This window comes from Chelon labrosus (genome assembly GCF_963514085.1).
Source record: "Chelon labrosus genome assembly, chromosome: 5".
Taxonomy (NCBI): Eukaryota; Metazoa; Chordata; class Actinopteri; order Mugiliformes; family Mugilidae; genus Chelon; species Chelon labrosus.
In genome coordinates this window covers 21,891,414-21,917,850 of record NC_140341.1, presented here as the reverse complement: position 1 = coordinate 21,917,850, position 26,437 = coordinate 21,891,414, and the positions used below count along the sequence as shown (strand labels likewise).

General features: G+C 41.1%; 1 protein-coding gene across 1 annotated transcript in view; it reads right to left on the bottom strand.

Moving 5' to 3' along the window:
• epha6 (eph receptor A6) overlaps positions 1-26,437 on the bottom strand; it is a gene marked incomplete at its 5' end in the record, with an annotated part of 182,919 nt that overhangs the window by 4,478 nt on the left and 152,004 nt on the right. Inside the window, 5 exons of the mRNA XM_084545050.1 lie at positions 3,345-3,554; positions 3,911-3,972; positions 9,746-9,931; positions 10,624-10,749; positions 13,041-13,111. Of these exons, the coding sequence (XP_084401176.1) occupies positions 3,345-3,554; positions 3,911-3,972; positions 9,746-9,931; positions 10,624-10,749; positions 13,041-13,111 (655 nt within the window). The remainder of the gene's footprint in view (positions 1-3,344; positions 3,555-3,910; positions 3,973-9,745; positions 9,932-10,623; positions 10,750-13,040; positions 13,112-26,437) is intronic.

Below are 26,437 nucleotides of genomic sequence, written 5' to 3'. Positions count from 1 at the left end.
GTGAAGTGATGAATCAGTTTTTTATGTGTCAAGCTCATCTTAGTATAGCAGAACAATCCATTTTATATTTAATGTTAATTTTTGTGTCATATTTCAAATGCTTTTCCACACTGACATTTGGGAGCTTGTCGTTTGAGACTACCGATGACGAGATATAACAAAGATATATGATACCAGCAGATACTGGCAGAAAAAAAAAGATTCATATGAGAAAAAAGCTTTCAGAGTGAGCAAAGCTTTCAGAGCACAAGGAGTATCATCCACTGAACAGCTGTGGAGCTGGACCTTGTAAACCTTCAGCCGGTGTCAGTAAATTAAATTGTTGTTGCTTGGCCTCGGCTGCTGCTCCTGTGCCTTTCATAGTTGAAAAGGTCCAATCTCTACTCCTAATGAGGTTCTCCAACAAAGCCAGCAACAGACCACAGTCAGCCGAACAAGGACAAACTGAGGAAAAGAACTTGTGTCATCGGTTTCTCTGATATTGCATTTGCTTGCAGGTTTTTGTATTAAATACATATTGTGGTTAGAGATGGCTTCTATGCTACTGTGAGAAAGCAGGATAAACACAAGAAAATAATATATTTATATTCAGCTCCAATCTTTAGATACTAGCAGAATGGAAAGAATTTAACAAGTGCAACTCTTAAAATGACAGGGTCTTGGGGCTACAGCATGCAGGAAGCATATTTAATCTTTGAGGGGATTATTTTCAGATGCGTTTGTCAAATTACTGAATGGGAGAATGCTATACATATATGAAGCTCCAGTTAAAACAAGCAGCAAAAATGAATTTAATTGCATTTCAAAAGAAAGAAAATATCCCTGGCCAAAACTGAACAGACCAAAGGTTAAAGTGCCATTTTAAGTACTTTAAGTACTTTTTCATAACAGTATTGACTTTAAATGGTTTTAAAAAAAATTAAATTAAAAAAAATAGAAAAAGAAGAAAAGTTTGGGCTGCCGACATGTCTTGTCTGTACTCGGACCGGGACTAATCGGGACTTTGCATGTAGAAGGTAGGGTTGAAGTGCTTCGGTGGTACTCTTTTTTTTTTGTTGTACAATTTGCACTAAACCTTGCTTTTATCAAGGATATAAATACACAAACAAAATTGATGCATATGATGTATGCTGCTGAGCTCGCCTCTAATGGCTCACAGAATGTGGTATGACTCCAGGACTGTTCATGGCTCATGGGATAAAAGTTAACTCAGCTTTGATCCAAGAGAGAGACAATGCATCATGAATCCACTTTTAATATGAACCAGGCCACCTCTCATGGTTAGCATTGAAAGAGACATAACAGTTAAAGACAAGACACAGGAAGTGGAATCTTTCACACAGCACACCAATGCAGTGGACAGCAACATCAAGTTCCCTCGGGAGGATATCAGCAGAGGTAGTTTGGCTTTCCTGGACTGTCTGGAGCATGTGGAAGAAGACCGAAGCCTCAACATTGAAGTGTATAGAAAACCCACTCACACAGATCAGCACTTATTATTTGATTCCCACCACCCCCTTGAACACAAACTAGGGGTCATCAGAACTCTTCAGCACCGAGCACAGACTGTACCCACAAGACTGGATGGCAAGGAGAAGGAACAGAAACACATCAAACAGGCACTCAAGACATGTGGATATCCCAACTGGGCCTTTGTCAAAGGCTCAAAAAGATATCCCAAAAAGGACAGAGAGGAGGAGAGCAACAAAAGGAAAAACATCGTCATCCCCCACGTGGCTGGAGTGTCCGAGAAACTAAGTAGAATTTTCAGAAATCACTGTATTCCAGTTTATTTCAAACCAGGGAATACACTTAGGCAAAGCCTAGTCCAGCCTAAAGACAAAACACCCAGGCAAAAACAGAGTAATGTGGTGTACGCTGTTCAGTGCAGTGAGGAGTGTACAGACTTATACATTGTGGAAACCAAACAACCCATCCATAAACGCATGTACCAACACAGGAGAGCCAGCTCATCAAGAAACGATTCAGCGGTCCACCTACACCTGAAGGACAAAGGACACTCCTTTGAAGATAACAACGTCCAAATCTTAGCCAGAGAAGACCGATGGGTTTGAAAGAGGAGTAAAGGAAGCCATTTATGTCAGACCGGAAAAACCTTCACTAAACAGAGGAGGTGGACTAACATTTAATCTGCCATCTATTTACAATACAGTTTCAACTTCTGTCCCCAAGAAGTTTCAGCCTCATTCACACCTTGACACTGGTGCCTCTGACGGACAAGAGTCGTTAGAGCACCATTCACAGGGAAGAGGACGGGGGCAAAAACAGTCCCCCCTCAACAACAGGTAAGTACCCAATCGTTAATGGAAATTATCTGCACCGGTTTCTGGTTGTTAACATAACAAGCAAGTTTCAGGAGGAGTTCCTATTTAAACCTCAGACTTCCCACCAGTCCCCTAGAACTGAAGAAGTTCTACTACTCGGATGAGTGGTGAAATGTCTTCTCAAAAAACTCTACAAGTCCAGTTGCCTTTTTTGAACCTTTTTTGTTAGTTAGAGACATAACACCCTAATTTCCCCACGGGGATGAATAAAGTCCTATCTTATCTTATCTTACTTGTTTTCTCAATATGAATAATGGTGCTACCTGGCTCACCAATACGGATTACCCTAGGTGTAGCCTTTCCTTTTTGAAGAATGCTGAAAGAAGAGAGGGACCTGAGGACAGATGTAGAGGTAAGTCCTCTAGGACAGCTTAGTATTTGAAGAATATTTGGAGTAGTCTATATAATTATTGTCTTGGAACTGTGGAAATTTCTCTCAAAGTTTGTAACTATTTCTGAACAGAAGCTTAGGACCTGCTAGAGTAGTGCTATGTAGCATTTGTCATTACTGTAGATCACTGTCTTTATTAGTGTGCAATTCTTCATCTGACTGCAGAGTTTTGTTTTTATTTGGTGATCAGAAGCTTTTCTTGGAGCCATCAGCTCCCACATACTCCTTGCTACTGTAGCCTATTGCGTTGCTTAAACGCATCTGTACTGTTGAACCAGTAAAAGGATGTTGACATGGACTCCTGAATGTCTCAAACTGAAGGGCTCAAACGTAACAGGTGCTCAATTAAGTCCCGCACTACAGCATTATTATTTTTCATGCATTAAAATGCTTTAATGGAATGGCAGCCTTAGGTAAGTAAAAGTAAAGCTCATTATGCATTCAGGTTTCAAATGAATGACTCTAACCACAGCGTAAACCTGTACATTAAAAAAGTATTTCCATTATGAGAAACAGAAACAAATGAATTCCACTTTGCTAAAACCTGCAATACATTTATAGCAGCTGCTTTGTTTTACGAGGACTGAGCTTTGTGGCGCTGGATTTACCGTTGTGGTGTAAGCAGCCTCCGGGTCGTCCTCCAGAACTCGGGACAGGCCGAAGTCTGACACTTTACACACCAGATTGCTGTTGACCAGGATGTTTCGGGCTGCCAGGTCTCGGTGAACGTAGCCCATGTCTGACAGATACTTCATGCCTGAGGCGATGCCACGGAGCATGCCAACCAGCTGGATGACAGTGAAGTGACCGTCATGTTGCTGGAATGGAGAGCAGGATGCAGAGGAAAATAAACTGGCAGTTAAAAAAAAACAGAGACTACAGGGTCAATAAGGGTTAAGTTGAAGAGAATGAATAAGTCATCACACGTAACTCTTACAGAGGAGAGAAAGGAGTTCAGAATTATACCGGCAGTAAAAGGACGGGACAATATGCTACAGTGACTACTTTCCATAATTCACATAAGTCATAAATCATGAAAGTGAATGATGTTGTCTGCCTGCCTGATAGACATAATAATGAAGAGGCATGGAAGGGTACTAAGCTATATTTATAGCAGTGGGTTTCAGACCATCTATAGTCACCATCATGCTCAAGTTCTCTGATCAACACTTACCCTCAGAAATGAGTCCAGTGATCCATTTTCCATGTACTCCACCACGATCATCACCGGCCTGCCTGCAAACACACAAAACGACACACACCCCTTCAGAGGAGTTCGTGGCAATGCAGATTTCTTTTGGTTTCAAGACTGTCCTACATTGTGCGAAGAAAAGAAGAAAAGACAGAGGAAAAGTGGCAGAACTGGAGTAAGTTTGGTTCCATAGTGTAGTGGTTATCACGTTCGCTTTACGTGCAGAAGGTCCTATGTTGGGGCAGTGCTAAAAGAACTAGAGACTTTGTAACCGAAGAGTCCCAGGTTTGCATCCTCCTCCATGACTGAGGAGACTTGAGGAAGCACCCTACACCCAGATTGTTGCCCAAGCGCTACACAAGTGGCTGCTCTCTGCTCCGAGGGAACACTTTTGTGTGAACAAAAGTGTCCGATCAATAATTATTATTATAAGTTTGCACTTTGTCTAATGTCAAATGCGTTGTAAAAAGCAAAGGGACGGATGGAAATCTGCATTATCAGGAATGACATTTCATTGAAGTAGGAGACATCCTGTATACATTAGTCAAACCTCCTTGATTCTTGATTTTTGCTTTTTAATTAAAGAGGAGACACTGTATATGTAATTCATCAAATAATACACTAATGAACCACAAGATAATATTTGGAGTCACGTGGGTGACACATTAGGCTCTGGTAAACACTGACTGACAAAATTACACTGTCAAATCTGTTTGGGCTCAGGAGGTCCAAGAGGGGGGAAAGCAGGGGATATTTATGTATTTATGTATTTGTGTATTTAGCGCCAGCGCCAGCCTGAGACGGGGAGTGAGAGTGAGAGACAGAGAGAGAGAGAGACAGAGAGAGACAGAGAGAGTGCTCATGAAAACACTCAGACCATCAGCAGTTGATTGATGCATCAAGTCAAGATGCTCAATTCATAAACCCGCCATGTCCAACCTGCCAAATGGGAACCTGATCAGCATTCAGTCTACGGTATGTATGACATGAAGCATTAGTTAGAAACAAGAGCGAGTCCAGTTTCTCTTTCCAAATGCTATTGTTTCCCCACAGAGAATCCCCACAGTGATACTGATTGACTGGTTTAGAGCTAGAAGGCAGCTGTCCAGGACTGTTTTGCTGGTGATCTGGAAACCGTCCTGAACATCCGGGAAGGGAAATAAAAGTGTTATGATGTCCCACTTCCAATTCAAGTTCGTTTTTAAAAAAGACACGGTGGAAAGATGGATCACTTTAGCGTCGACACTGAGATTTCTAAAAAGATTACACCTTAAAGGATGCAATGGTGACAGTTTCAGAGTTAAGGCATTTCATTTCAATTTTCAAAAATCTAATTTAAAGCAACCTTATAATTTCGGCAGATCTGGCAACTATGCCCATGTCAAAATCTATTCTGATGGATGCATTGGGGGCATATGAACACGTAAATCTTTTCAGGTCATTTTATTTCGTGTCCATGTAAACAGGTAAAATTGAATCTGTAATCAGATGAAGTTCAACAAATGTTGAAGAAATATTATTATTCTAAACCTACCAAATGTGAGTGACTCCAGCATTTGAAGCATGTACATCATCCATGGAGCTTAATATTCTGATTATAAATGGTTTAAATACACAAACAAAATCAATGTGCTCTGTGAAAAATGTGCCTGAACCAAATAAAAAGTCAGTCTGTTGCAGAGATGGAGTTATTGAAACCTTTTCATGTAAATGGTTTAATCTGATTACGGTCTTTCTGCACATGCCCTCTATTTGGATGCAAATTTAAGAGTTTCAATTGAGACTCTTAAAGAAATGAACACAATCTACCGACTAGATGGCAGGAAACTAAGAACTAAATACGATACATGCAAATGAGTTATACTACCTGATGAAGACAAATAGCTGTTATGAGTTAATGCTCCCAAATGACATTAAATCATATCCCATGAAAACCTGAAATCTTTAATCAGATCAATTTAGTGTATGTAACTGGAGCTAGTGAGCCCGACCGACCTCAGAGAGGCTTCTGCCATCATCATATTATGTATTGTGGGAAAGGAAGTGGGTCATAAAACTCACAAGCCACAACGGCATCAATTAAACCGTCATACAACCAGACCACAGACCGCACACAATCACACGAAACACAGGAAATAAGAACTACAGCGGTAACCTTGGCAAATGCGTGGTGTGTTAATCTGCGAGCCACCTTTATTAAAACACAACTCTCAAAGACACTTCTTGAAACTTTTCAACAGGAAGCATCTGGAACTGTCCAAACCACAACATAATTAGAAAAAACAGATGGTGCAAGCCATGGTCACTTGAACAGCAACATCTCACTGTTCCAGTGGATTGGCAGTGATGCAGCCGTTACCGCGCGGCTCCATTTAGGTTCAAAACAGATTCTAAACAGCCGCAGGTTAAAACACTTCAAGAAAACGCACCCTCCTTCACTCTGGTTGCACAGCGTGTGATTATATTCATTGGAAGGGACTTAATTAAATGCTGTGAATGAGAATGTTTACATTTTGTGTGATTGAGGTAGTCTGCAGCGGCATTCATGCCAGTGAGCCAAACTTAAAATCAAATATCTTCCTGTCACAAGAGAAAAGACAACACTGTGGTTATGTGGATGGATGAGCAGAACCTGTTTTTTTGCGTTTTGACTCGAAAACTTAACTCAGAACAAAGAGGTAAATTATGTTTTCTTTTAAATTCACAAAATCCCATCACCGTACCCTTAAGTTTGTTGATACCCGCTGCTCACGCAAAATCCGGCGGGGACAGACAGGAAATTACTTGATCAAGCTTGGCTTTCCGGAGCTAATTAGCGAGGTCTGGAAACAATATATAGCTACGCGGCGCGGCGCCCGAGCAAAAACAAACGCACCTGTTTACCAGAATCTAATGTGTCACCTGTTACTTCAGAGCAGGTAAAGCAGTCAGTCACAGCACAATACTCTCCGTAATTAGTCTCTGAAGATCAACAACAGATGGAGGGAGTAAAAGATGGAGAGAGTGGGGAGAAGACAAACAGGCAGACAGATAGAACAAGGATACCCAGAATGAATTCCTCCCTACACACAGTCACACTGCAAGGCTTATGATTGTGCGATCTGGTGTGCACGGTGTTTTGGTCGGGTGTATGCTCTCTTGGATATCCAGTCATGGGAAATGATCTGATAGTCTGACAGTATGACACACTATGATATTTTCTGGCACTTTCTGGTGGTAATTTGACCATTTTATATCTATTTTTTTAAATTTATCTTTTTAAAAATATGTTTGCCTAGATTACTTTAGTATATGCATAATTTCTTAATACTGCGTTTGATAACTTTTTACATTCATAAGGTTGTTTTTTCTTTTCTTTTTTACAGTTTTTAACCTAAAAAAGTGTGCAGAAAGTTCTACAAAAAGACCAGACGCAATATTGGCCCTGAGGACTGATATCTATGGCTTTAAAAAAAGCTGCTATTCAGAGATAACGCCGCTCTGAGCGTCTGTTCAGTGCGGCCAGTCAGAGTTGTTGACCTGTGATGCGATGAAAAGTCTTTCTCAGCCACAGTAACTCAAATGTTTTTATTCCTCCACCATCAGAAGTCTTACCAGAGAAATCATCGCAACGTTGTATGGGAGGATTTATTCGCTCGGTGGCTTCAGGGATGGTAGACCATAAAAACTAGTTAAATCTATCAGTGCTGAACATCAGTAATCAGGTGCTTTAATGCAATAATGGCAGCATTGGCCTTTAAAAGGTCTTATCGCTCGAGTCTTTCAGAGAAGGGTCAGAGCTGAGGAGTGTCCTCTATCTGCATTCAGGAAGGAGCCGAGAGTCTTCGGAGGACACATTTATATTCACAGCGATGTCTAGGTTTATACACGCCCTGTAAAAACAACCATATGTTGCACTGGGTGAGCCCCGTAAAACAGAGCTCGTTAACAAGTCCGCGCGCACACACTCATAAACACACACAAACTTTTTTTTTTTTTTTGAATACTCCTGCGCACAAGACTGAAAATTTGAACTTGCGCAACCATGTACGCCAGACAACTGCACACAATATTAACACAGTTTCAACAAAAAAAACATCCTCACAGCTTGGCTATGAAGGATAATGCCCAAAACATTAACGCAAAACAACCTGTGTGTACAAAGAATCAAGTCACTCACATAGCAACAACTTATTCAATACTAAAAAATGAGACAAATTCAAAAACTAGATTTTATCCCAGTGGGTGAAGAGATAGGAGCTTCAAATGATCCTGTAATATTTCATTTTGCTTTTAAGCAAAGTACTTAATGTGAGTACTACGTTTAGTTAGTGGCCAGACAACAAAATTGCTGGGAGAAAAAAAAAAAAAAAAAGGCACACAGCAGCTAAGTTTACATGCACAAAATATTCATGTTTTTGCCCTTATTTCAAAAGAACACAACATCTCTGCTAAGTTGTTTACACGCTTGGTAAAAATGAATATTCCACCAGTATCCCCTTCTACGTGCAGCAGGATTTTTTTCCCACCAGTGGCGGACTAGATCGACTGTCCAAACACAGCCACCCTCGTTCATTCCTCCAACCTCCTTCTGAGACTAAAAGGTCAGCGTTGCAGTATTTGCACATGTTTAAAAGTCTGTTGATTGGCATGTATGCAGACTTGCCAGTACATTAGGTACACTAGTGAAAATACACGCATTCTAATATAACAGTTGTGCACTACAAACCGATGAAAATGCAGTTGAATCAACAGCTCTCTCGGTTATTTTAAACACCTGGTGAATATCATAACCTTCATGAAGCTAAAATCTACTGCAGACCGTTATGTTAGAATGCATTCATTTTCACTAGCGCACCTAATGAACTGGCAAGTGAGCGTATATCATAATATTCAAAAGTAGGTGAGAGTCTCCTATCGACCATGAATGTGGGATATTGTTTTGTGCGTGCACCACTATCTCACTCGTGCAGTATGTTTGTGTGCAACCCACAAAGCTGACCATAAACATGCAAGAGTTATGTATTGCCAGCTGCGTTACAAATCCCAAAAAGATACACCGGTGAGGCATAACATTATGACCACCTTCCTAATATTGTGTAGGTCTTCCTTGTATCAGTTGTGACTCATCAGAGAATGGACATGGGCCTTCTGAGGGTGTCCTGTGGTGTCTGGCAACAGAATGTTGTTAGTGGGGGCTTTTGGGTCCTATGGGTTGAGGGGAGGGGCCTCTGTGGATCATCCCACAGATACTTGATCAGTTTGGGATCTAGTAAATTTGGAGGCCAGGTCAACACCTTGTGCTGTTTTTCATGTTTTCGTTTAGTTGTTCCTAAACCATTGTTGTGTATGCGTCTGTGTCAGGCTGCATCCTGCTGGGGATGGCTGCTGCCATCAAGGAGTGTGGTACTTCTCCTGTCAGTGGTCATAATGTTAGGTCTGATTGGTGTATTCCAAAAGGGCTCCTAATTCTGCTAAAACCAGAATAGCAACGTATCCAACATTTCTTAACTGGAAATGTTACATTTGGAAAAATGTAAAATTCAGAATATGCTGTTTATGCATGATTCATATCATACTTGCAGTCATTCTTGTTCACAACTAAATCTATTGCTTGAGTCGTGATGAATAGATTCTGATTGCATGCTTCGGAGCCATAGCCAGAGCCATCAGTGCTAGCAGTACCTTAGAGGCTCTTATTAGATCCATAAATGACACACACATTTCATGTAACCAGCATGTGCTCAATTGCCCACGCTGCTCTCCCTGGTCACAAATTTAGCTTTGGATATCTCCACATGAAGTCACATAGACCACATTTTCTATAATCCTTCTTACTTTTTGTGACTACGCCTTCCAGCCTTATGATGTTGGGATGGTCAAACTGGCCCATGATAGACGCCTCGCGTAGGAAGTCCCGCCTCTGACGCTCCACATAGCCTCCTTTCAGCGTCTTTATCGCCACGGCAATCTCCTTCTTCCCCGGCGTTCTCAGTCGACCGCTGCACACCTCGCCAAATTCGCCTGGAGGACACACAAACACGGTGATGTTTCCGTCACTTCAGAGGTGACTCCTGGAGTAACGCAAATCATGACCACTGCTTGCTTAACCGAAGTCTTTTCACCTTAAAGCCTTCACACCAAAACTGAATTAATTGCATTATGAGTTTTGTTGCCTAAAGGAGAAGCAGGGCCCTGCACTAGTGTTTAAACACACACACACACGCAAACACACAAACCGACACTGTGGGGTCTATTAACAAAATCCACACAATCAGATGGTAGCACAGTGTACCACCTGGGGGCAGTGTTGCAATTCCCATCTTAAGCACCAGCATTAACACCTTTTCTCTGATTAGTAGAACTTCTTGCTTTCACCTTGTACAAAACAACACAAAACAAAAAAACACTTGAATCTATTCTTAGACTTTCTTTTGTTCTCTAAACCCATGAAAGCTTTAATATTCCAGCAGTGTGTGCTGAGAAAATGACAGTGAGCCGGTGGGAAATGGAAAAAGGCATCCACTTCACTGTATACAGTGCAGTAAAGAGGGTTCACTGCAATTATACATGCAAGATTTAAACTGATCATCTCGTTTGGATATTTAAAGCTATTGTTAGCCTTACCCACATGAAATGACCGTCTTCTACCCACAGGCGGACGGTGTGAATCGGTGTGTGAAAGTGTGCGTGGGTCTGTGTGAGTGTCAGCCTACCGGCTCCGATCACCCTCTCGATGCGGATCCTGGATGGGTCAATCTCCTTGGTGAATTCATGGACGGCCTGTGTGGGATCTTCATATGTGTCAGGATCCACATACGTCTTTATTCCTGGGAATGGAACTGAGGGCACACAGTGTGTGAGAGTCTACTTTTAATGCCTTGACCACGCTAAACTAGCTAAACCTTTTCATATAGACTCAAGTCAATTTAGAAGTAAGTGAAACTACGCAGAAAGCTTTATTCAAGCTACTGTTAACTCTCTGTTGCATGTTGCTGCTATATGGCAAAAATTGCTTGCTTACAATGATATTGTTAATGTATTACAAATGTAAAATTTAGTCTTGTTTTTTAATAAAAGCACGTTTTGAGAGAAAAAGTGGATTTTATTGCACTTTCCACAAATGCCACATGAAAACAATTTACCAACTAACCCCCCAACGAGATCAGACCGGGCACCCCCCACCCCACAGCAATGACTCTCAGCAGGATGCAGCCTGACACAGACACACACACAAAAACGGTTTAGGAACAACTCAAAAAAGAACATGAAGAACAGCACAAGGTGTTGACCTGGCCTCCAAATTTACCAGATCCCGAACCGATCAAGTATCTGTGGGATGATCCACAGAGGCCCCTCCCCTCAACCCATAGGACCCAGAGGCCCCCACTAACAACATCCTGTTGCCAGACACCACAGGACACCCTCAGAAGGACCATGTCCATTCTCTGATGAGTCACAACTGTTTTGGAGGCACAAGGGAGACCTATGCAATATTTGGAAGGTGGTCATAATGTTATGTCTGATCGGTGTGAAACATAGGTAAAATATCCAGCTTATGCCACAAATGTGAACTTGTTCAAAACCACTAAAACAGCAAGATCAAATATTCAACATTCCATGCAGCTTAGATGAATATGCATAAACCATTTTAATACTGTCTTTTCAATTTTGGATGAACAGTGGATCACAAGATATTGTAACACATTAAACTGTTTTGATCACTCAAGAGGAAAATGTTTTTAGACACATTTCGTCTACTATAGATTGTGAGCTGTCTAATATCTTCTCTCTAGCGGAGCGCAGGTCTTTTGCTGAAGGGGTATTTACACAGAGCGCTGAGCAAATCTTTTATCCGGGGCAAGTTTTTCGCCATTTATCGCAGCCGCCCGCCTCTGCTGAAGTGTCCTTGAGCAAGTCGGCGAATCTTTTAACAGGCTGCTGCTGCTGCTTCTGGCGCCGACCGAGACTCAAAGCCTGTGTTCCTCCCTCGGGGATCGATACAGTATCACAAAACAAAAAAAACAACAACAATCAGTTGTCTCTGATGCGTGAACCAACACCAGCAGCACCCCGAGGATTCCGTCCTCCTCTCAAAGCTTCTGCTCAGCATCACACTCACAGCGCTGGGCAGGAACACAGGAGATAGATGGCTTTGAAGGCCAATACTTGAGGAATGAACACATACATTTGCTTGCAAGGTGTGTGTTTTAATCTTCCACACCTTCCACACTAATTTGATATATATTTGTTCTCTCACCTTCTTCTATCGGTTTCTGCCTCTTTGGCATCAGTCCAACTGTCCTCTTAAAACATTTCTCATTTCTCTTTGTCCTCTCCTCCTTCCCTCCACATTTTAACCCAGTTGCCCTACTCTCATTTTCTCCCCGCTTCTTGTTTCTCCTCTTGCAATTTTCCCCTCCCCTCACCCTCGTTGCCATCTTTCTGCTCACTTTCAGATATCTTTCTCCTTTTTTTTTTTTCCTCATCTCGCAGGTCTCATTTCAGTTTGTATTTGTCATGTCAGGAATGAGAAGTTGGGTATTAAAGACAAAAAGACAGCAAAAGAGGCACAAAAGTGCAGAGGCAGACAGCTCAGGGATGCAGCAAACCAGATGAATCAAACTTTTTTTAATTAAAAAAAACAAACAAACAAAAAAACCCCCACTTGTGTGGAATATCAAATGAAACCCGAAGGGACGCAAGAAGGAAGAGAAGAGAGGAGGAAGAAGAGACCAAAAGATGAAGGCGGATGAGGACACTTTCCTGTTTATTTGTCCGACATCTTAATTCCTGGCTTTATAAAATAAATTCAACAGTCGGTACTTCTTCCTGGCAGGCACGTTTGACAATATCAAGTCAGTGTTTCTGCATTTTGAAAATCTCTTGGCTGGCGGAGTTTGTCATCCCAATGCAAAATTCAATATGCATAGGAACGGGAACACATGGGAAATGATCCATATGGTAGCACACTATGCATGCCGAATACAAAGAGGTAACCTCACCCTGCTAGCTTCCGATGGGCGATGCTTAGAATCTCCCTGCTCACATTATGAAATGTTCCAAATTTTTTAAAATATTACCAACCAGACATAACATGAAAAACATAATTAAAAAAAGAGAGAGGATTTACCGTGTCCATTCTGATAATTAGTCCTTCTTTTCTCCTCGGAGGTCATCTTGGCCTTAAAGTACCACTGACACCTGGGAAACACACACAGATCGAAGTACATAGTTAAAGCTTACGCTATTAATGTGTAATAATAATACTTTTTCTGAATCAAGACCGTCACATAGTTGGTAACAGTGGAACTTAACACTTAAGACACAGACCTGATGATTCAACAGCAGCCACTGGATAATGACACATTAGATTTCCCTTCAATTCCTTAGATTCTCTTTATCCAGTAGTGTCAGAGATGCATTGTTATTAGGTGACCTGCCTGAGAGTATGACCAGACCATGAGCAGGAAACCACAGAAGTGATATACTGGGATAACACCATTAAATGGTTTCTCTGCGACATGATAAAGTGCAGCGTAAGTGTAGCACAATTACTTTTAATTTGTAAGCGGAAAAATGCTTACTTCTTCTTTCAGAGGTTACGTCGTCCTGCTTTAAACAATACTGGAGCCTCTAGGGGACCCCCGCCGTGGCGTTACACTTATTTTACACTCCTCCCTCCCTAGATCATCCTGAATTACACATCCTCCTTAGCACAACCAGCATTCAGTTATCCATATTTAAGCATCTGTGTAAACAGCTTGATGCGGTAATAACACAAGCCATAAAGATTTCTGTTTATTTCTAGAAGAAAGGCAGATTAAATACAGACGCCGTAATGTTCTACATGTGTGTGTAATTCCGGGCAAGAGGTGAAAATAAAAGCTTCGCCAAGACAACTATTAGCCGCTTGTCTTTGTGCAGTGCATCATTTCACAGTTTTGCGTGACAGAGACACACAATCAAACACCCGGAGTCAGATCAGGACAACCACACACACAAAAAATGTATTAGTTTAAATGACTAGTGAAAACAGACGGGGAGAAAAGAGAGAGATGAACAATGCGACAAGAATAGAGTCTAAAGTCGGAGCAGTAATACCTCAGATGCTAATCAACAGATTTAAGTTACAGTACAGGCCCCAAGACACATCTTCACATAAGCAGTTCATGACAACTTCTCAAACACTTTCTGGATTAAACACAAGCACAATGAGAAAAAAAAAAAATCAAACTGAACTATAGCACGTACTGCTAACTACTCAAATGGAATAAAACAATATCACCAATTTAAATGATTTGAGGAAACTGTTCACTAATCTGCTGATAAAGATGCTAGAGGCGTTGTGGTTCTGCAGCTTTACAAATGCAGAACAACTCTAATACATTCAAAATCCTTGAGAAAATGAAAGAAAAGAGGCATCTTGGTCAATGCGAAATGGACATGGATTCTCATACATTATAGGAACACTCGCAGAAAGGATGACATTTTTTTTTTTTCTCTCTCAAATATATATAACTATGTAAAAGCACTCTTGTCTTCCTCTGTGTGAAAGAGTGTGTTTATGGCAGAGTTTATCTGGGCACTGAGAGACTGAGAGAAAGCCAATGACAGATAAAAAGCTGCTGCCAAGAAAGTCTGAAAAGCCGAGAGATTAGCCGACAGCATCTGCAAAAGACCACAGAAGTCTTTATCCAAATAGATGCTTGGATGGAATCAAAAATGAGGAAAGCACAAAGTGCCCTGTCTGACTCTCAGTCATGTCAAAGCACTGCTGTGTATAGACAGATATCTGACTCACAGATGAAACACAAATAAACTGTCAGTTTGCTAAGTACGTCAGCTATTGAGTGTCACACTTGTAATATAATAAAACAGCAACAAAAGAGGCCTGCAATGAAACTGACATTAGGTTGTAATGTTCAGGTTTGGTTGACACTATAATAGGCTTGTAATAGAGTATTATAGTGGAGTAAAGTAAAACACTAATATCAGTCCCCAAGTATGAACTGAAGCTGCATCCGCTGTATAACTGTGTGGTAGTAAAACAACAATGAAATACATAAACTTGTCACTGCAGATTAAATCCCGTGTGAGGACTCTCACAAGCGCTTTTACGATGCTTATGGCAATGGGCACAAACCATTTTCTTCTCTGCAGTCACACACGTCTTTGATTTTACTGCCACAAAACTAATCTGGGTCCATTAGCAGACCACTCTTTGTCTAACTATTTAGAGCACCAAGCCACAGCAAAAATTACAGCCATTAAGGTGGCGATTAAATTATAATCTAGACCTGCGCTCTGTCATTTGTATAAATTTAAAATCAAATGGCATTGTCATGGTAATGTTAGAACATCATGATGACATTGATGGTACAAGTGCACCACAAAAAAACAACTAAAGACATGATTGGAACCCTCTGGTCCCTTCATAGTTACAGGTTTTTCAGACACTGACATGTTCCAAGCTTTAACTGAACCAGCTGTTATTGTGTTAGCCTCCTGCTCCTATCCCCAGTCAACCATCCCACATTCCCTGCTTCATTTACAATTACATAAACACATCTGCATATTTTAAGTCTCAGGTATGATTAGATGGGAAACATAATCATTTAAACTTATACATTAGTTAAAGCATCCAGCCTGAAGTTCAAGAAATGGATTGAAGTCATTCAAACAACTGTCACCTAAATGCTGTGTAATGGCTTCATTTAATCATGGAAGTACTACTAATGAGGTATTTGCTTCCTGGTGTGTGAGATGTAGAGGCAGCGCTGCCGGAGAAGAGAAATGAGATGGAAAATAATAATATATAGTATGAAAGGTGCTTTGAGTTCTCTCAGAGGCTAGATCACTTCTGAATTTTAAATCATATTTTGCAGTAGAGGGCTTAATTAATGACCAAGTGCATGAGGGACGCACAGCCCCACCAGTGGATCCCTTAATAAATTTTCTCATATTTCATCGTTTATTAGATGGAATATTTAAATTTATCGCTTGATTGTCACAGTCACACAGCACCTTAACGTAGTTAGTCTGCGCGTCTTGAAATTTCACATTTCGGTAAAAAACATGCCTGCAAAAGGCTTTAAGCGCCAATTTTCTCAATATTTTTGGTATCGGAGAAATAGGTGAACCGAATTTCTCAGAGGATCAGCAAAGTATCTATCTTTCCATTTACAATCTATTCATCCATCCATGTCCAACAAAGTGGCTCAGCGGTGTGTTTTTAGCAACAACAAAGAATTTAAAGGAGAACTATCGTTTTTTTACAACCTGGACCTTATTTCTGGCATAAAATACTATTGTTTACTCACCAATATAACTTTGGTGTCACTGAGTTGTGGCTGGTTGAGCGGGTTGTCCACGAACCAGAGAGTTAGCGGTTCGATCCCCGGAATATGCCACATGCCGAAATGTCCTTGAGCAAGACACTGAACCCACAGTTGCTCCCAGTGCGTGGCACTGGTGTGTGAATGTGTGAGTGCTTGTGTGAGCAAATGGGTAGATGTGTCTGTGACTGTAAAGCGCTTTGAGTACCAATAGGTAGAAAAGCGCTATATAAAAGCAAGGCCATTTACCATTTACCATTTGGAGTCATTCGGACAATATTTAGATCCACGTATATCCATATAGTGGGAGTGACTGGGGCACCGAAATGCAGCCTCTAAATAACGCATTATCTGCCATGAAACTTGTTCATTTCACCAATATTTTGTTATGATACGCTAGTGCTATTCTCTGACCTGGATGATGTCATCTCTGAGCAGTGTACGCACCTCGCGCGGCTTGTTTACCTGTAATTTGCTACTGCTATTTTTTTTGCAACATGGCTGAATATTTTTCCAATTCTGAGGTTGTGGACGACGACTTTGTGTATGATGGATGTCCTTACCGTTTTTAGCCAGAGTATACAGATGAGGAGCTCGTTGAAAGGAGGATGCGAACCGTTGCACGTCCGCGAATAGATAACAGGTGACTCCGGACTCAACGGGGAATAGCACTAGCGTATCATAACAAAATATTGGTGAAATGAACGAGTTTCGTGTCAGATAATGCGTTACTTAGAGGCTGTGTTTCGGTGCCCCAGTCACTCCCACTATATGGGGATCTAAATATCGTCCGAACGACATCAAATGGCACCAAAGTTATATGGGTGATTTTATGCCAGAAATAAGGTCCAGGTTGTAAAAAAACGGTAATTTCCCTTTAACACAAAGGAATAAGTTAAAGCTGCAGTGTGGAACATTTGTCTCCCTCTTCTGGCAGAAAGAGTAATTACACAAACATTGTTGCACATGACATAATGTGGCTTATGTCTAGAGTCCTTTGTGTTTTTACTCAGTGCTCTCCAACGAGGAAAAAACTTTATTTTGTAGAGAAACACTTCCTCTGAACATCATTTTCCTTTTTTCTTTAGAGCTTTATATATTTAGAGCAACTTTTTCTTTGATGCTTTCTGCATTAACAGAACATTAGTCACATTCGTAGCCATAGTCGCCTCCATACTATCTTGCTTCTGTCATAAAGGCTGCTCCTTTCTTTAGTCCTGGCAAACCAATCATTGTCGGTTGATGTAAAATCCACTGTTACCAGTGAATGTTGTGACAGTCAGTAGATTTAAAACTACCGTACACTGCACAATACAGAGGGATTTACCTGCAACTGATTAGCTTAATCAACACTGTTTATGTTTTAAAGTACAGCACTTCAGTTTTAAATCAGGTCAACGACTGCAAAGGCAACAATTGTTAGTGGGATTAGGTCCTTCTTGGTTTTCTCACAGGATTTGTTGACAATATGAAAATATATAGAGAATCACCAGATTTATCATTTGGATGAGTGGCAGCAACATAGAAGAGCAGAGTCCAGAGTCTTGACCCGAACCCCCAACAGAGAAAGAAACAGAGGACTCTCACAATCATATTGTCACTTCAGCCTTCTCCTCACTGTCACTGCTGCAGACAGGGCTGTCTCTCCCTCAATCCTGAGCCTCCACACCACTGTGGTCCATTTGGGAGATGCTATCTCCCTCCTGGAGATGAAGCTGGCGGAGCTGAGGGACAGAGGTCTGCTGCTTGCCCTGGGTCTGCCTGGACATGATACTGCCACGTTGTCTGTTGCTTTGGGGCTTTAATATAAATACGACTAACATAAAACGTTACTGTTAAATATTGGTTCCTGTGTTACACTAATAATAAATACTTGATTCCATTGCAAGCTTGTAAGTTTGCCTTGCTTGAAGTTTGTATATTGCTCTGCAGTGTAATCATCATTATTCAAAATGGCCAATACAGCAAAAGAGAGAGATGCTAAACTAAGATGAGATAAACAAGTAATAAAAAGACACTTTAAATAAACAGAGTTAAACATTCAGCACAGATGTCTAAGTGGAGACAGATGAGAGCATTAGGTAAGTAAAAGATCAGATGAGCTTTATTTGTCATGGATATACACCAATCCTCCACAACATTAAAACCACTAACAGGAGAAGTACATGACATTGATCATGTTGTGACAATACAATGTTCTGCCGGGAAACCTTTGGACCTGGCATTCATGTGGATGTTACATAGACATGTACCACCCACCAAGACCAGACCAGGCACCCCATAGCAATGACACTCCTTGATGGCAGCAGCCATCCCCAGCAGGATGCAGCCTGACACAGATACACACACAAAAATGGTTTAGGAACAACTCAAAAACATGAAAAACAGCACAAGGTGTTGACCTGGCCTCCAAATTTACTATGTTCCCAAACTGATCAAGTATCTGTGGGATGATCCACAGAGGCCCCTCCCCTCAACCCATAGGACCCAAAGACTCTCACTAACAACATTCTGTTACCAGACACCACAGGACACCCTCAGAAGGCCTATGTCCATTCTCTGATGAGTCAGAACTGGGACATGGGTAACCTACACAATGTTATGCCTGATCGGTGTAAATGCACATACAAGGATTTTGTTGATAAGAGTGAAAGAGGCCTAAGTGAGTTAAAGTGTCCACCTACTCTGAGTAAACTTTCATGGAACATCCTGATCCACTTCGCCTTTCAAGTGAGCTGCACAAAGCCCTGATGTCCAAATAACCTGCAATATAGTCCTTCTCTATGCAGCACGTACAACTGATGCCTTCCTATAGCCCCGGTGGAATTGGGCTTAAGACAGACATCATTTGTAACAACAATAAACTCCTGTACTCTGCACTAAAGTTGGTCCAAAACTATACAGAGGACATTGACTTTGTGTAACTGGCTGCTGAAAGTGTTTACCAGCTTGACAGCTTTATAAACTTTTCACCTTCTTTTAGCTCATGTGTTTGGCTTTACGGCCTACACATATCCGGCGAACAAGTTGCGATAAAACCCTGAGAATGACATTCACACGGGATGATTCTGCAGCTCAATACTTGCTTCGAATCAACCATTCAGTGCTTAAGAAAAGCAGTTTTAGCAAGCTTACACAGTCATTGTGAGTACTAAGTGTTGGAAAGGTCAACACAGAGCTAAGATTGCAAACAACTGAAGCAAAGCAGGCATACCATGGCTGAGGACAACAGAAAAAAAAACAGGAAAAATCAAACAAGAGAAATGGCAACATGAGTGGAAGACTGAAATAGTCGAAGAGGCGGTACACAGACAACCAAGCAACTGGGCAGTAAACACAAAGACGTACATATACACAGGTGAGAGACTGGCTGATAGAAGATGGGTAATGCAAAAAACTGGATAAAGACAAAGATAACAAAATAAATCATGAAGTAATTAATTGCCAACACTCGCTGTTGATGCTCCATTTTCAATGTGATTATATTGTAATTTCCTGAGATCCAAATTTCCCTCAAAATTGTGACAAATCGCAAAACTGTTTACGAGTGCGCAGTGTTATGGGCGTGTCAGAACTTAGTCTATGCCAGTTGTGAACATGAACAGAATCAAAGTTAAAGGCGACATTCACATTATTCTTTGAATCAGAACAAAACACACAGTAGGTGGGAAAGCACCATGAAACTCAAATTGATACTGATACTCAAATCTCGAAATTCTCTAAATACCCATTGATGGCCAAACTGGGTATATAAAAAAAAACACTATTTGACCTCCAGAGTCAGACAATCTAAGGGTTCACCACAACAAGCTCCATAGCACCTCTGATGAACGGATCATATAAAAATAATTTTTTAATGCAGCTTTAAGAAAACAGAAGACATTTAAGATTTTGTGTCTTCTCTTCATGATTCATGACTGACTTTTTTGAACTGTTGAAGTAACTGTGAATTATGCAGCAGACTTCAGTTTCTCAAATGTTTCTCAAAAACTAAGGCACGACTGCTGCCTCAGTCACAGTGTTGCCACTAATCAACACAATACAGAAAGGTGTAACAGAGAATATATACGTCCAAAATAAAGATGCAAACTCAAGTGACAATGCGGAGCTGAATTTGAGGTGAAGACGCATACAGACTGTACTGGAGGCGAAAGTGTTTGAAAGCGCTCGCTTGCTTGCATGAGTGTGTGTGGGTTCATGTGATCACATGCAAGCCTCTTTCTCTGTGAAGATTTAACATAATCCGGGTTGCCAGATTAGAGCAGGTGTCAGAGGGCTCTCAGCCGCAGGTTGCCAGACTTGGCTTTGGCTAAGTGAAGTCAGTGGGATCCCGGACACTGATAGACAGAGCAGATAACATGGCGGGCAACACTGGCAGCGAGGACAAGAAGGGGATTTGGAAAGCTACTGTTGACCTCCGCTGATGGGGTCAAGCTATTCATTAAAGAAATGGTGGCATGTGCCTTTATCAGCCTCTTCCAGTCCTATCCTCTGATCCCCTTTATCCGCCTATCCTTCTGTCTCTCTGGCTTTCATGTTGTAAAGGGGCCGCACACGCAGACACACACACACGCAAAGTCAGCTATCACACACAAAAACCTTGGCTTCTTCCACCGTTCCCTGGCCTGTCGAGCATTGTTGCGGTACATATTCACACGAATATGCACAAGCCCTTCCACGCCCACGCAGCTCGGTTAAACAACCTTGCTCGGAGCCCTAATCAAAGCACCGGCGTAATTCAAACCAGTCCTCTGTTGCCCTAACATCGCTCACAGTCACCTCGCCGCAGCACATGGGTCTGCTGCAGGGGCTACAAAGAGCACGGAAGAAAGGAGGGATGAAAGACAGTATAAATAAAATGACTTTAAAAAAAAGTTGGAGAGCCTGGCTGACAATTCAAGGATAAAAAGAGAACACACAAAGTCTCATCATGACATCTTTATTTCTCCTGATTTAGTAGATGCAAATACAGGCGTAAATTTAGGGAGGTCTTAAGGCATCGAGGTGTTAAACACCCCTCGCACGGAAGGTCCTCTGACATCCTCACTTTTGTTGTTCAGCCGTGCATTTCCATGAGTGAAAGCTCAGGCGGCTGGAGTACGTTTGGAGCTGTTTTTAAAACTGAAAGAAAGTGAAAGTCCCTCCTACACAGGGCAGAAAGATTGCAGACATGACAGATTGTAATAGAGTCAAAAAACACTCCAACTACTGCTGCGACTGCTTTTAGTTGGATACGGGTAAAAAAAAAAAAAAAGAAAAAAAAAAGGTGCTTCTTGTGCTACGACGCAAAAAGCCTAAAGGGCTTGCTTTGGCTCTTGCACCTGCCGCGGAACACAGGCCCTCCTACAAACACTGAGATCACATCTAAAAGAAATACAAAAAGCACTGTAAATCCTTTAAATGTATTCGACATTTGGATGATACCAACAAGAAAGGCTTTCACTTTAGAGTGGCACACCTTGCCTGAAAAAAAAAAAAAAAAAAAAAAAAAAAGACCTCATATTTGTCAAGTTCACAGCTCACTCGAGGACATTCTCTGGCAACCAGGACTCATCAAAGCTGCAACAAACAAACAAGTTCCAGTTCTTGTGAGCGTGGCCTTCATTTATTTCCCTTCATTACTTGATTGCAGTTGAATGACTTGCTCAGCTTGGATCAGCATAAAAGTCTGCTGAAACCACTAGTGCAAAAGATTCAGAACTGCAATAAAAATGTCAAAGAGTCTTAAGTCTAAATGTCTAAAGTGTAAACCTATGTAACTTAGAGATTGAGGTCAATAGGACTCCCAGGTGCAATAAAGTGCTTAAAAGTCTGTCATGTACGCTGATAAGGTGAGCCAATCATGTAGGTGTTAGAGAAACTAGAAAACCTCATGTGCATCTTCAATGAATCATTTCACGATTCTTTGTCAATTGTGAGTAATTCAGCAATATTTCCCGCTGGCGTGATTGCATCTGGCTTCTTCTCCGTGGTCCGTGTTGGCCAAGGCTCATGAGTAATGCAACATTAGACCTATATGTCCTTGCTAAAGTGGACAGCTGAGATAATTCAAACTGGTGGCCATAACATAAGCCTATAAGACTGTTACATGGTCTAGAGGAGCCCCAAGTTCTATGCTCTCTAATATTAACAATATCATTTTAAACAAAAAAGGCAACACAGAATGAAGAAATATGTGGCCCTGTGAATTTGCAACTCTTTAGCTTTCAGCAAGTTGACACCTTTAGTCATATTGGTACCACACTCCTGCCTCCTACCAGCAAACCACTCCACGTTTAGTAGCTTTAATCAGGCTGCCGATGTCACGTGTCTGGTTTAAAATGGAACATCAAAACGTATTAAAATCTTATTCATCATGTAAACAACATCATTTCTTTAAAAGGCTTTTGGAACACTTTATATTGTCTTCAAGACGCAGGATACCTCAGTACTTGCAGACGGGTATCAGATCAGTTAATTCTGTGTTGCTATATGTAGTTCACAGATGTCTCTTTTGATGGATGGTGTGTTTCATGAGTTCAACAGTTTTATAATATCAGAGGGATGTTTGAATTATGTCAGATGTTTGTACATATAACAGTTAGGTCCTGGGTGTTCACTTTGGGGGTTTTTCAGTATACGTTCTTATCTGTACTTGTGTTCTTGTGGTTCAGTGGCTGCTGTTCCAATTAAAAGTACACATCTGACCAAGTACAGTCCAAACATCTGGATGTGTTCTTGCCCTGCTCTTTTTTTTTTTTATCAAGGATGCATTGGGAGGTAACTTGTGTTGACTTATAGTCAGTCAGGTATCCCAGAATGCTTTTCATGAGTGTGATCAAGTACGTACGCTTTCCTAGTTACAAAATGACAGTACAGCATCACCACTTCTGTACTTCATGTCAAGTCTCAAGCACCAAGTATGCGAGTCCAAAGTGTACGTATTTGATATTGATAAGCGCTGCCTATCTGTCCTCAACACTGCCACACCACCTGCACAGGTTTTTCATCTTACTTTGCTTGATGAGAGCTCTTCAGAGGGCTGACTGACACATCCTTGGCCCTGTTCACACCTGGCATAAACATGCCTCTTGAGTGATCTCAACACAAGTGGAATAGAGAGCTCTAAGAACAGGTGTGAACGCACCCAAGATGCCTTGGGACGCATTGAAAACCAAACACTCAGATCACATTAGCAGTTACTCTGGGCAATGACGTTCCATTTATGCCAGAATTATGTGCATGTGTGTCTTGAGAGAACATGTGGCAAAATATTCATTTATGTCTATTCCGATTTTAACTATGCTTAGTTGGGGAAAAAAGTCTGTTTCAATGGCTCATCTGACAAAACATTTGTCTGTGTTAATTTAACTGTTAGACAAATGTCTCCATTAAAGGGCAGATAAAGGAGTACTTTTTCTTTTATTATAATTTCTTCTCAAGAACTTTTCTTAACCAAAACATAAACATTAAGTAATTTGCTCTTGTGGGTGGATCCATTTTATTTATATTAAATATGTAGTTTGCATCACCATATTTAAACGTATCGTACATGTACAATAATTACAATAGGATTAAGTATATTTGTATGTTTTTAGCTTTTGTATACAACTCAAAATCTGTTTTGCTGCCGTAATGTACACCGATCAGGGATAACATTAAAACCACTGACAGGAGGAGGGAATAACACTGACCTTCTTGTGACAAATAAATGTTCTGCTGGGATACTTTTGGATCTGGCATTCATGTGGATGCTACTTAGACAGGTACCAACCACCAGCCTCCACATTCCCTAGATCCCAAACTGATCAGTATCTGTGGGATGATCCACAGAGGTCCCTCCCCTCTACCCATACGACCCAAAGGCCCCCACTAACAACATCCTGTTTCCAGACACCACAGGACACCCTCAGAAGGACCATGTCCATTCTCTGATGAGTCACAACTCTTTTGGAGTTGCAAGGGAGACCTACACAATACTAGGAGGTGGTCATAATGTTATGCCTGATCGCTACAAATTATTCTTCACATTAGAATGTGACCCCTATAAATGGAAAACCCATGGAAGACCAAACAAAAATTATGTGACGCTCATGGATTTCTGCTGATGAACGTTTCAGTTCAGTTTATTTTTCGTTCAGTGTATTCACAGTGAAATGGCAATGTTTTTTTAGTCTCCAAACCTCCTCAAATTCACACTTCTGAAATAAAGTGTGTAAAGTGTTGTTCTGCACCTACACACCACATGCATAAAAAAAACAAAAAAACACAGACTGGTCGTGCCTGCATGAGAGTGTCTGCGTGTCTTCAGTGGGCGGATGATTGCTTTACCTTTGTTTGCTCCTATGAATATTTCTGTGTCTGTGTGTGTCTCTTCTATTATAAAAAGTATATTGTGTCTTGTTCGGATGAAGAGGTTTCAAGCAGTGGATCTAATGTAATGGAAAGTAATGACACTCATTAATAGTCTGTTTAAAAAGTAGTAACTCTTTTGCATTATTCAGGATGAAAACTAGTTTGAGTCACTACACACACAAATGCAACACCACACCTCCACAAACACACACAGGCTGATGTTCATTAAAATGAATGCATGCACAACTCATTAAGGCATACACTTCCTTGAAATGCCTTCCCCTTCTCTTGCTTTTAGTGGTATCCTGTGTCCAAAGGCAATTGTTGAAGCAAAATGTAGTGTGAGGTTTTGCCAGTGCCCTGGAGGAAATATTGAACGCATATATTACTGTAAGCCAAAGAATATGAAGCTTACAGTCACACTTAAATGGATCAGAGACATCCTTAACAGCATTAACTGCACTTGTGCTTTTCCTGCCAATAATCGCCAAAACGCCTGCTGTTAAAGAGGCTCATTTATCTCCCAGAATATAATACACTCCCATTAGAGAAAACAATACAGAAAAAAGTTATCGACATCTGTGGTTGCTTATAAGAGATTTTCACAAGAACTGCAGTGATATCCCGGAGACATTCAGGCCACTTAAGGCTCTGCACATCTGATTAACTCAAATAGGCGCGAGTTAATCAGTTAGACTTGGACGTCTCCTTCAGTTAAAGCTGAATAAGCAAAGGCGGGAATTACGTAAGGCTACCACACTTCAGACCAGTAAACTGCTCCTTCCTGGCATGTGCAACAAATGTGAGAGGCCGAGTGAAAGAGGTGTCGGTCAAAACTGGACGGTTTTTAAAGTTTATTTTGGACCCTTTATGTCAAACAAAATGCCAAAAGAGAAACAGGACATGAGGGGAGAGAGAAAGACAACACAGTAAAGGGTGCAGAAACCAACTGAATGGGTAGCTGTGCTCTGTAGTGTAAAACCACAAATTTACATGACAAATTATGTTTTTTTTTTTGTCCATCCACAAACTATAAATAAAGATTCCTACTTCCTGACTGTCTTAAACGCTTCCTGTACCTGTATTATTTCTAGTTAAAAATGAAAAGCGACTACTAGTTGTCTAGGTAGCTACATATCAACTGCATTTTTAATCAATAAATCGGTTGGGACTGGATGAAACAGACAATGAAAGGAACAATCCTTCAGTGTTGTTGTGTACAGTTCTCAAACTGATATCCGACGCTGTCCTTCACTACTTTACTCAGGGTTGCTTGTCAATCGTAAAGACAGAAATGTTTTTCATAGCATCACATAATTGAATAAATATAAACTAATCTTATGTTAGAGAAGTACTTGTGGGCCTGCACTTCTGTAGCTCAGAGTATCACTCTTTTTTTGGTGATACTCAAAGCACTTTGCAGAATGCGTACAATCACACACACACACACATACGCACTCACACCATCGGTGTTAGGAGTTGCTTCATGTTCCCAAAGGGAACTGAACTGCCAAGCCTGTGATTAGTGGACCACCGGCTCAACCACCTGAGCCGCAAGCATACCGGTGGAAAAAAATTATTCGATGTGTACTTTGAATTTTTATTATTTTTTTTCTGGCTCAAGTCCAGATGGGGAGGTCTGACCTGTATTGCAACCAGCCACCAAGGAGCAAAAAAAAAGATATTTTGGCTGCAATGTCATCTCCCGTGGCAACACCCTGCAACTGCCCACTCTGACCACATCCCTCCGTGGATATTGGGGTTGTATTAGAATGTCACTTGAACTTAAACACAAGCAATTCCTCCGCATTTGCTTCATCACAGCGGTGTCATCTGGGATGCGTAAAACTGACTGGTG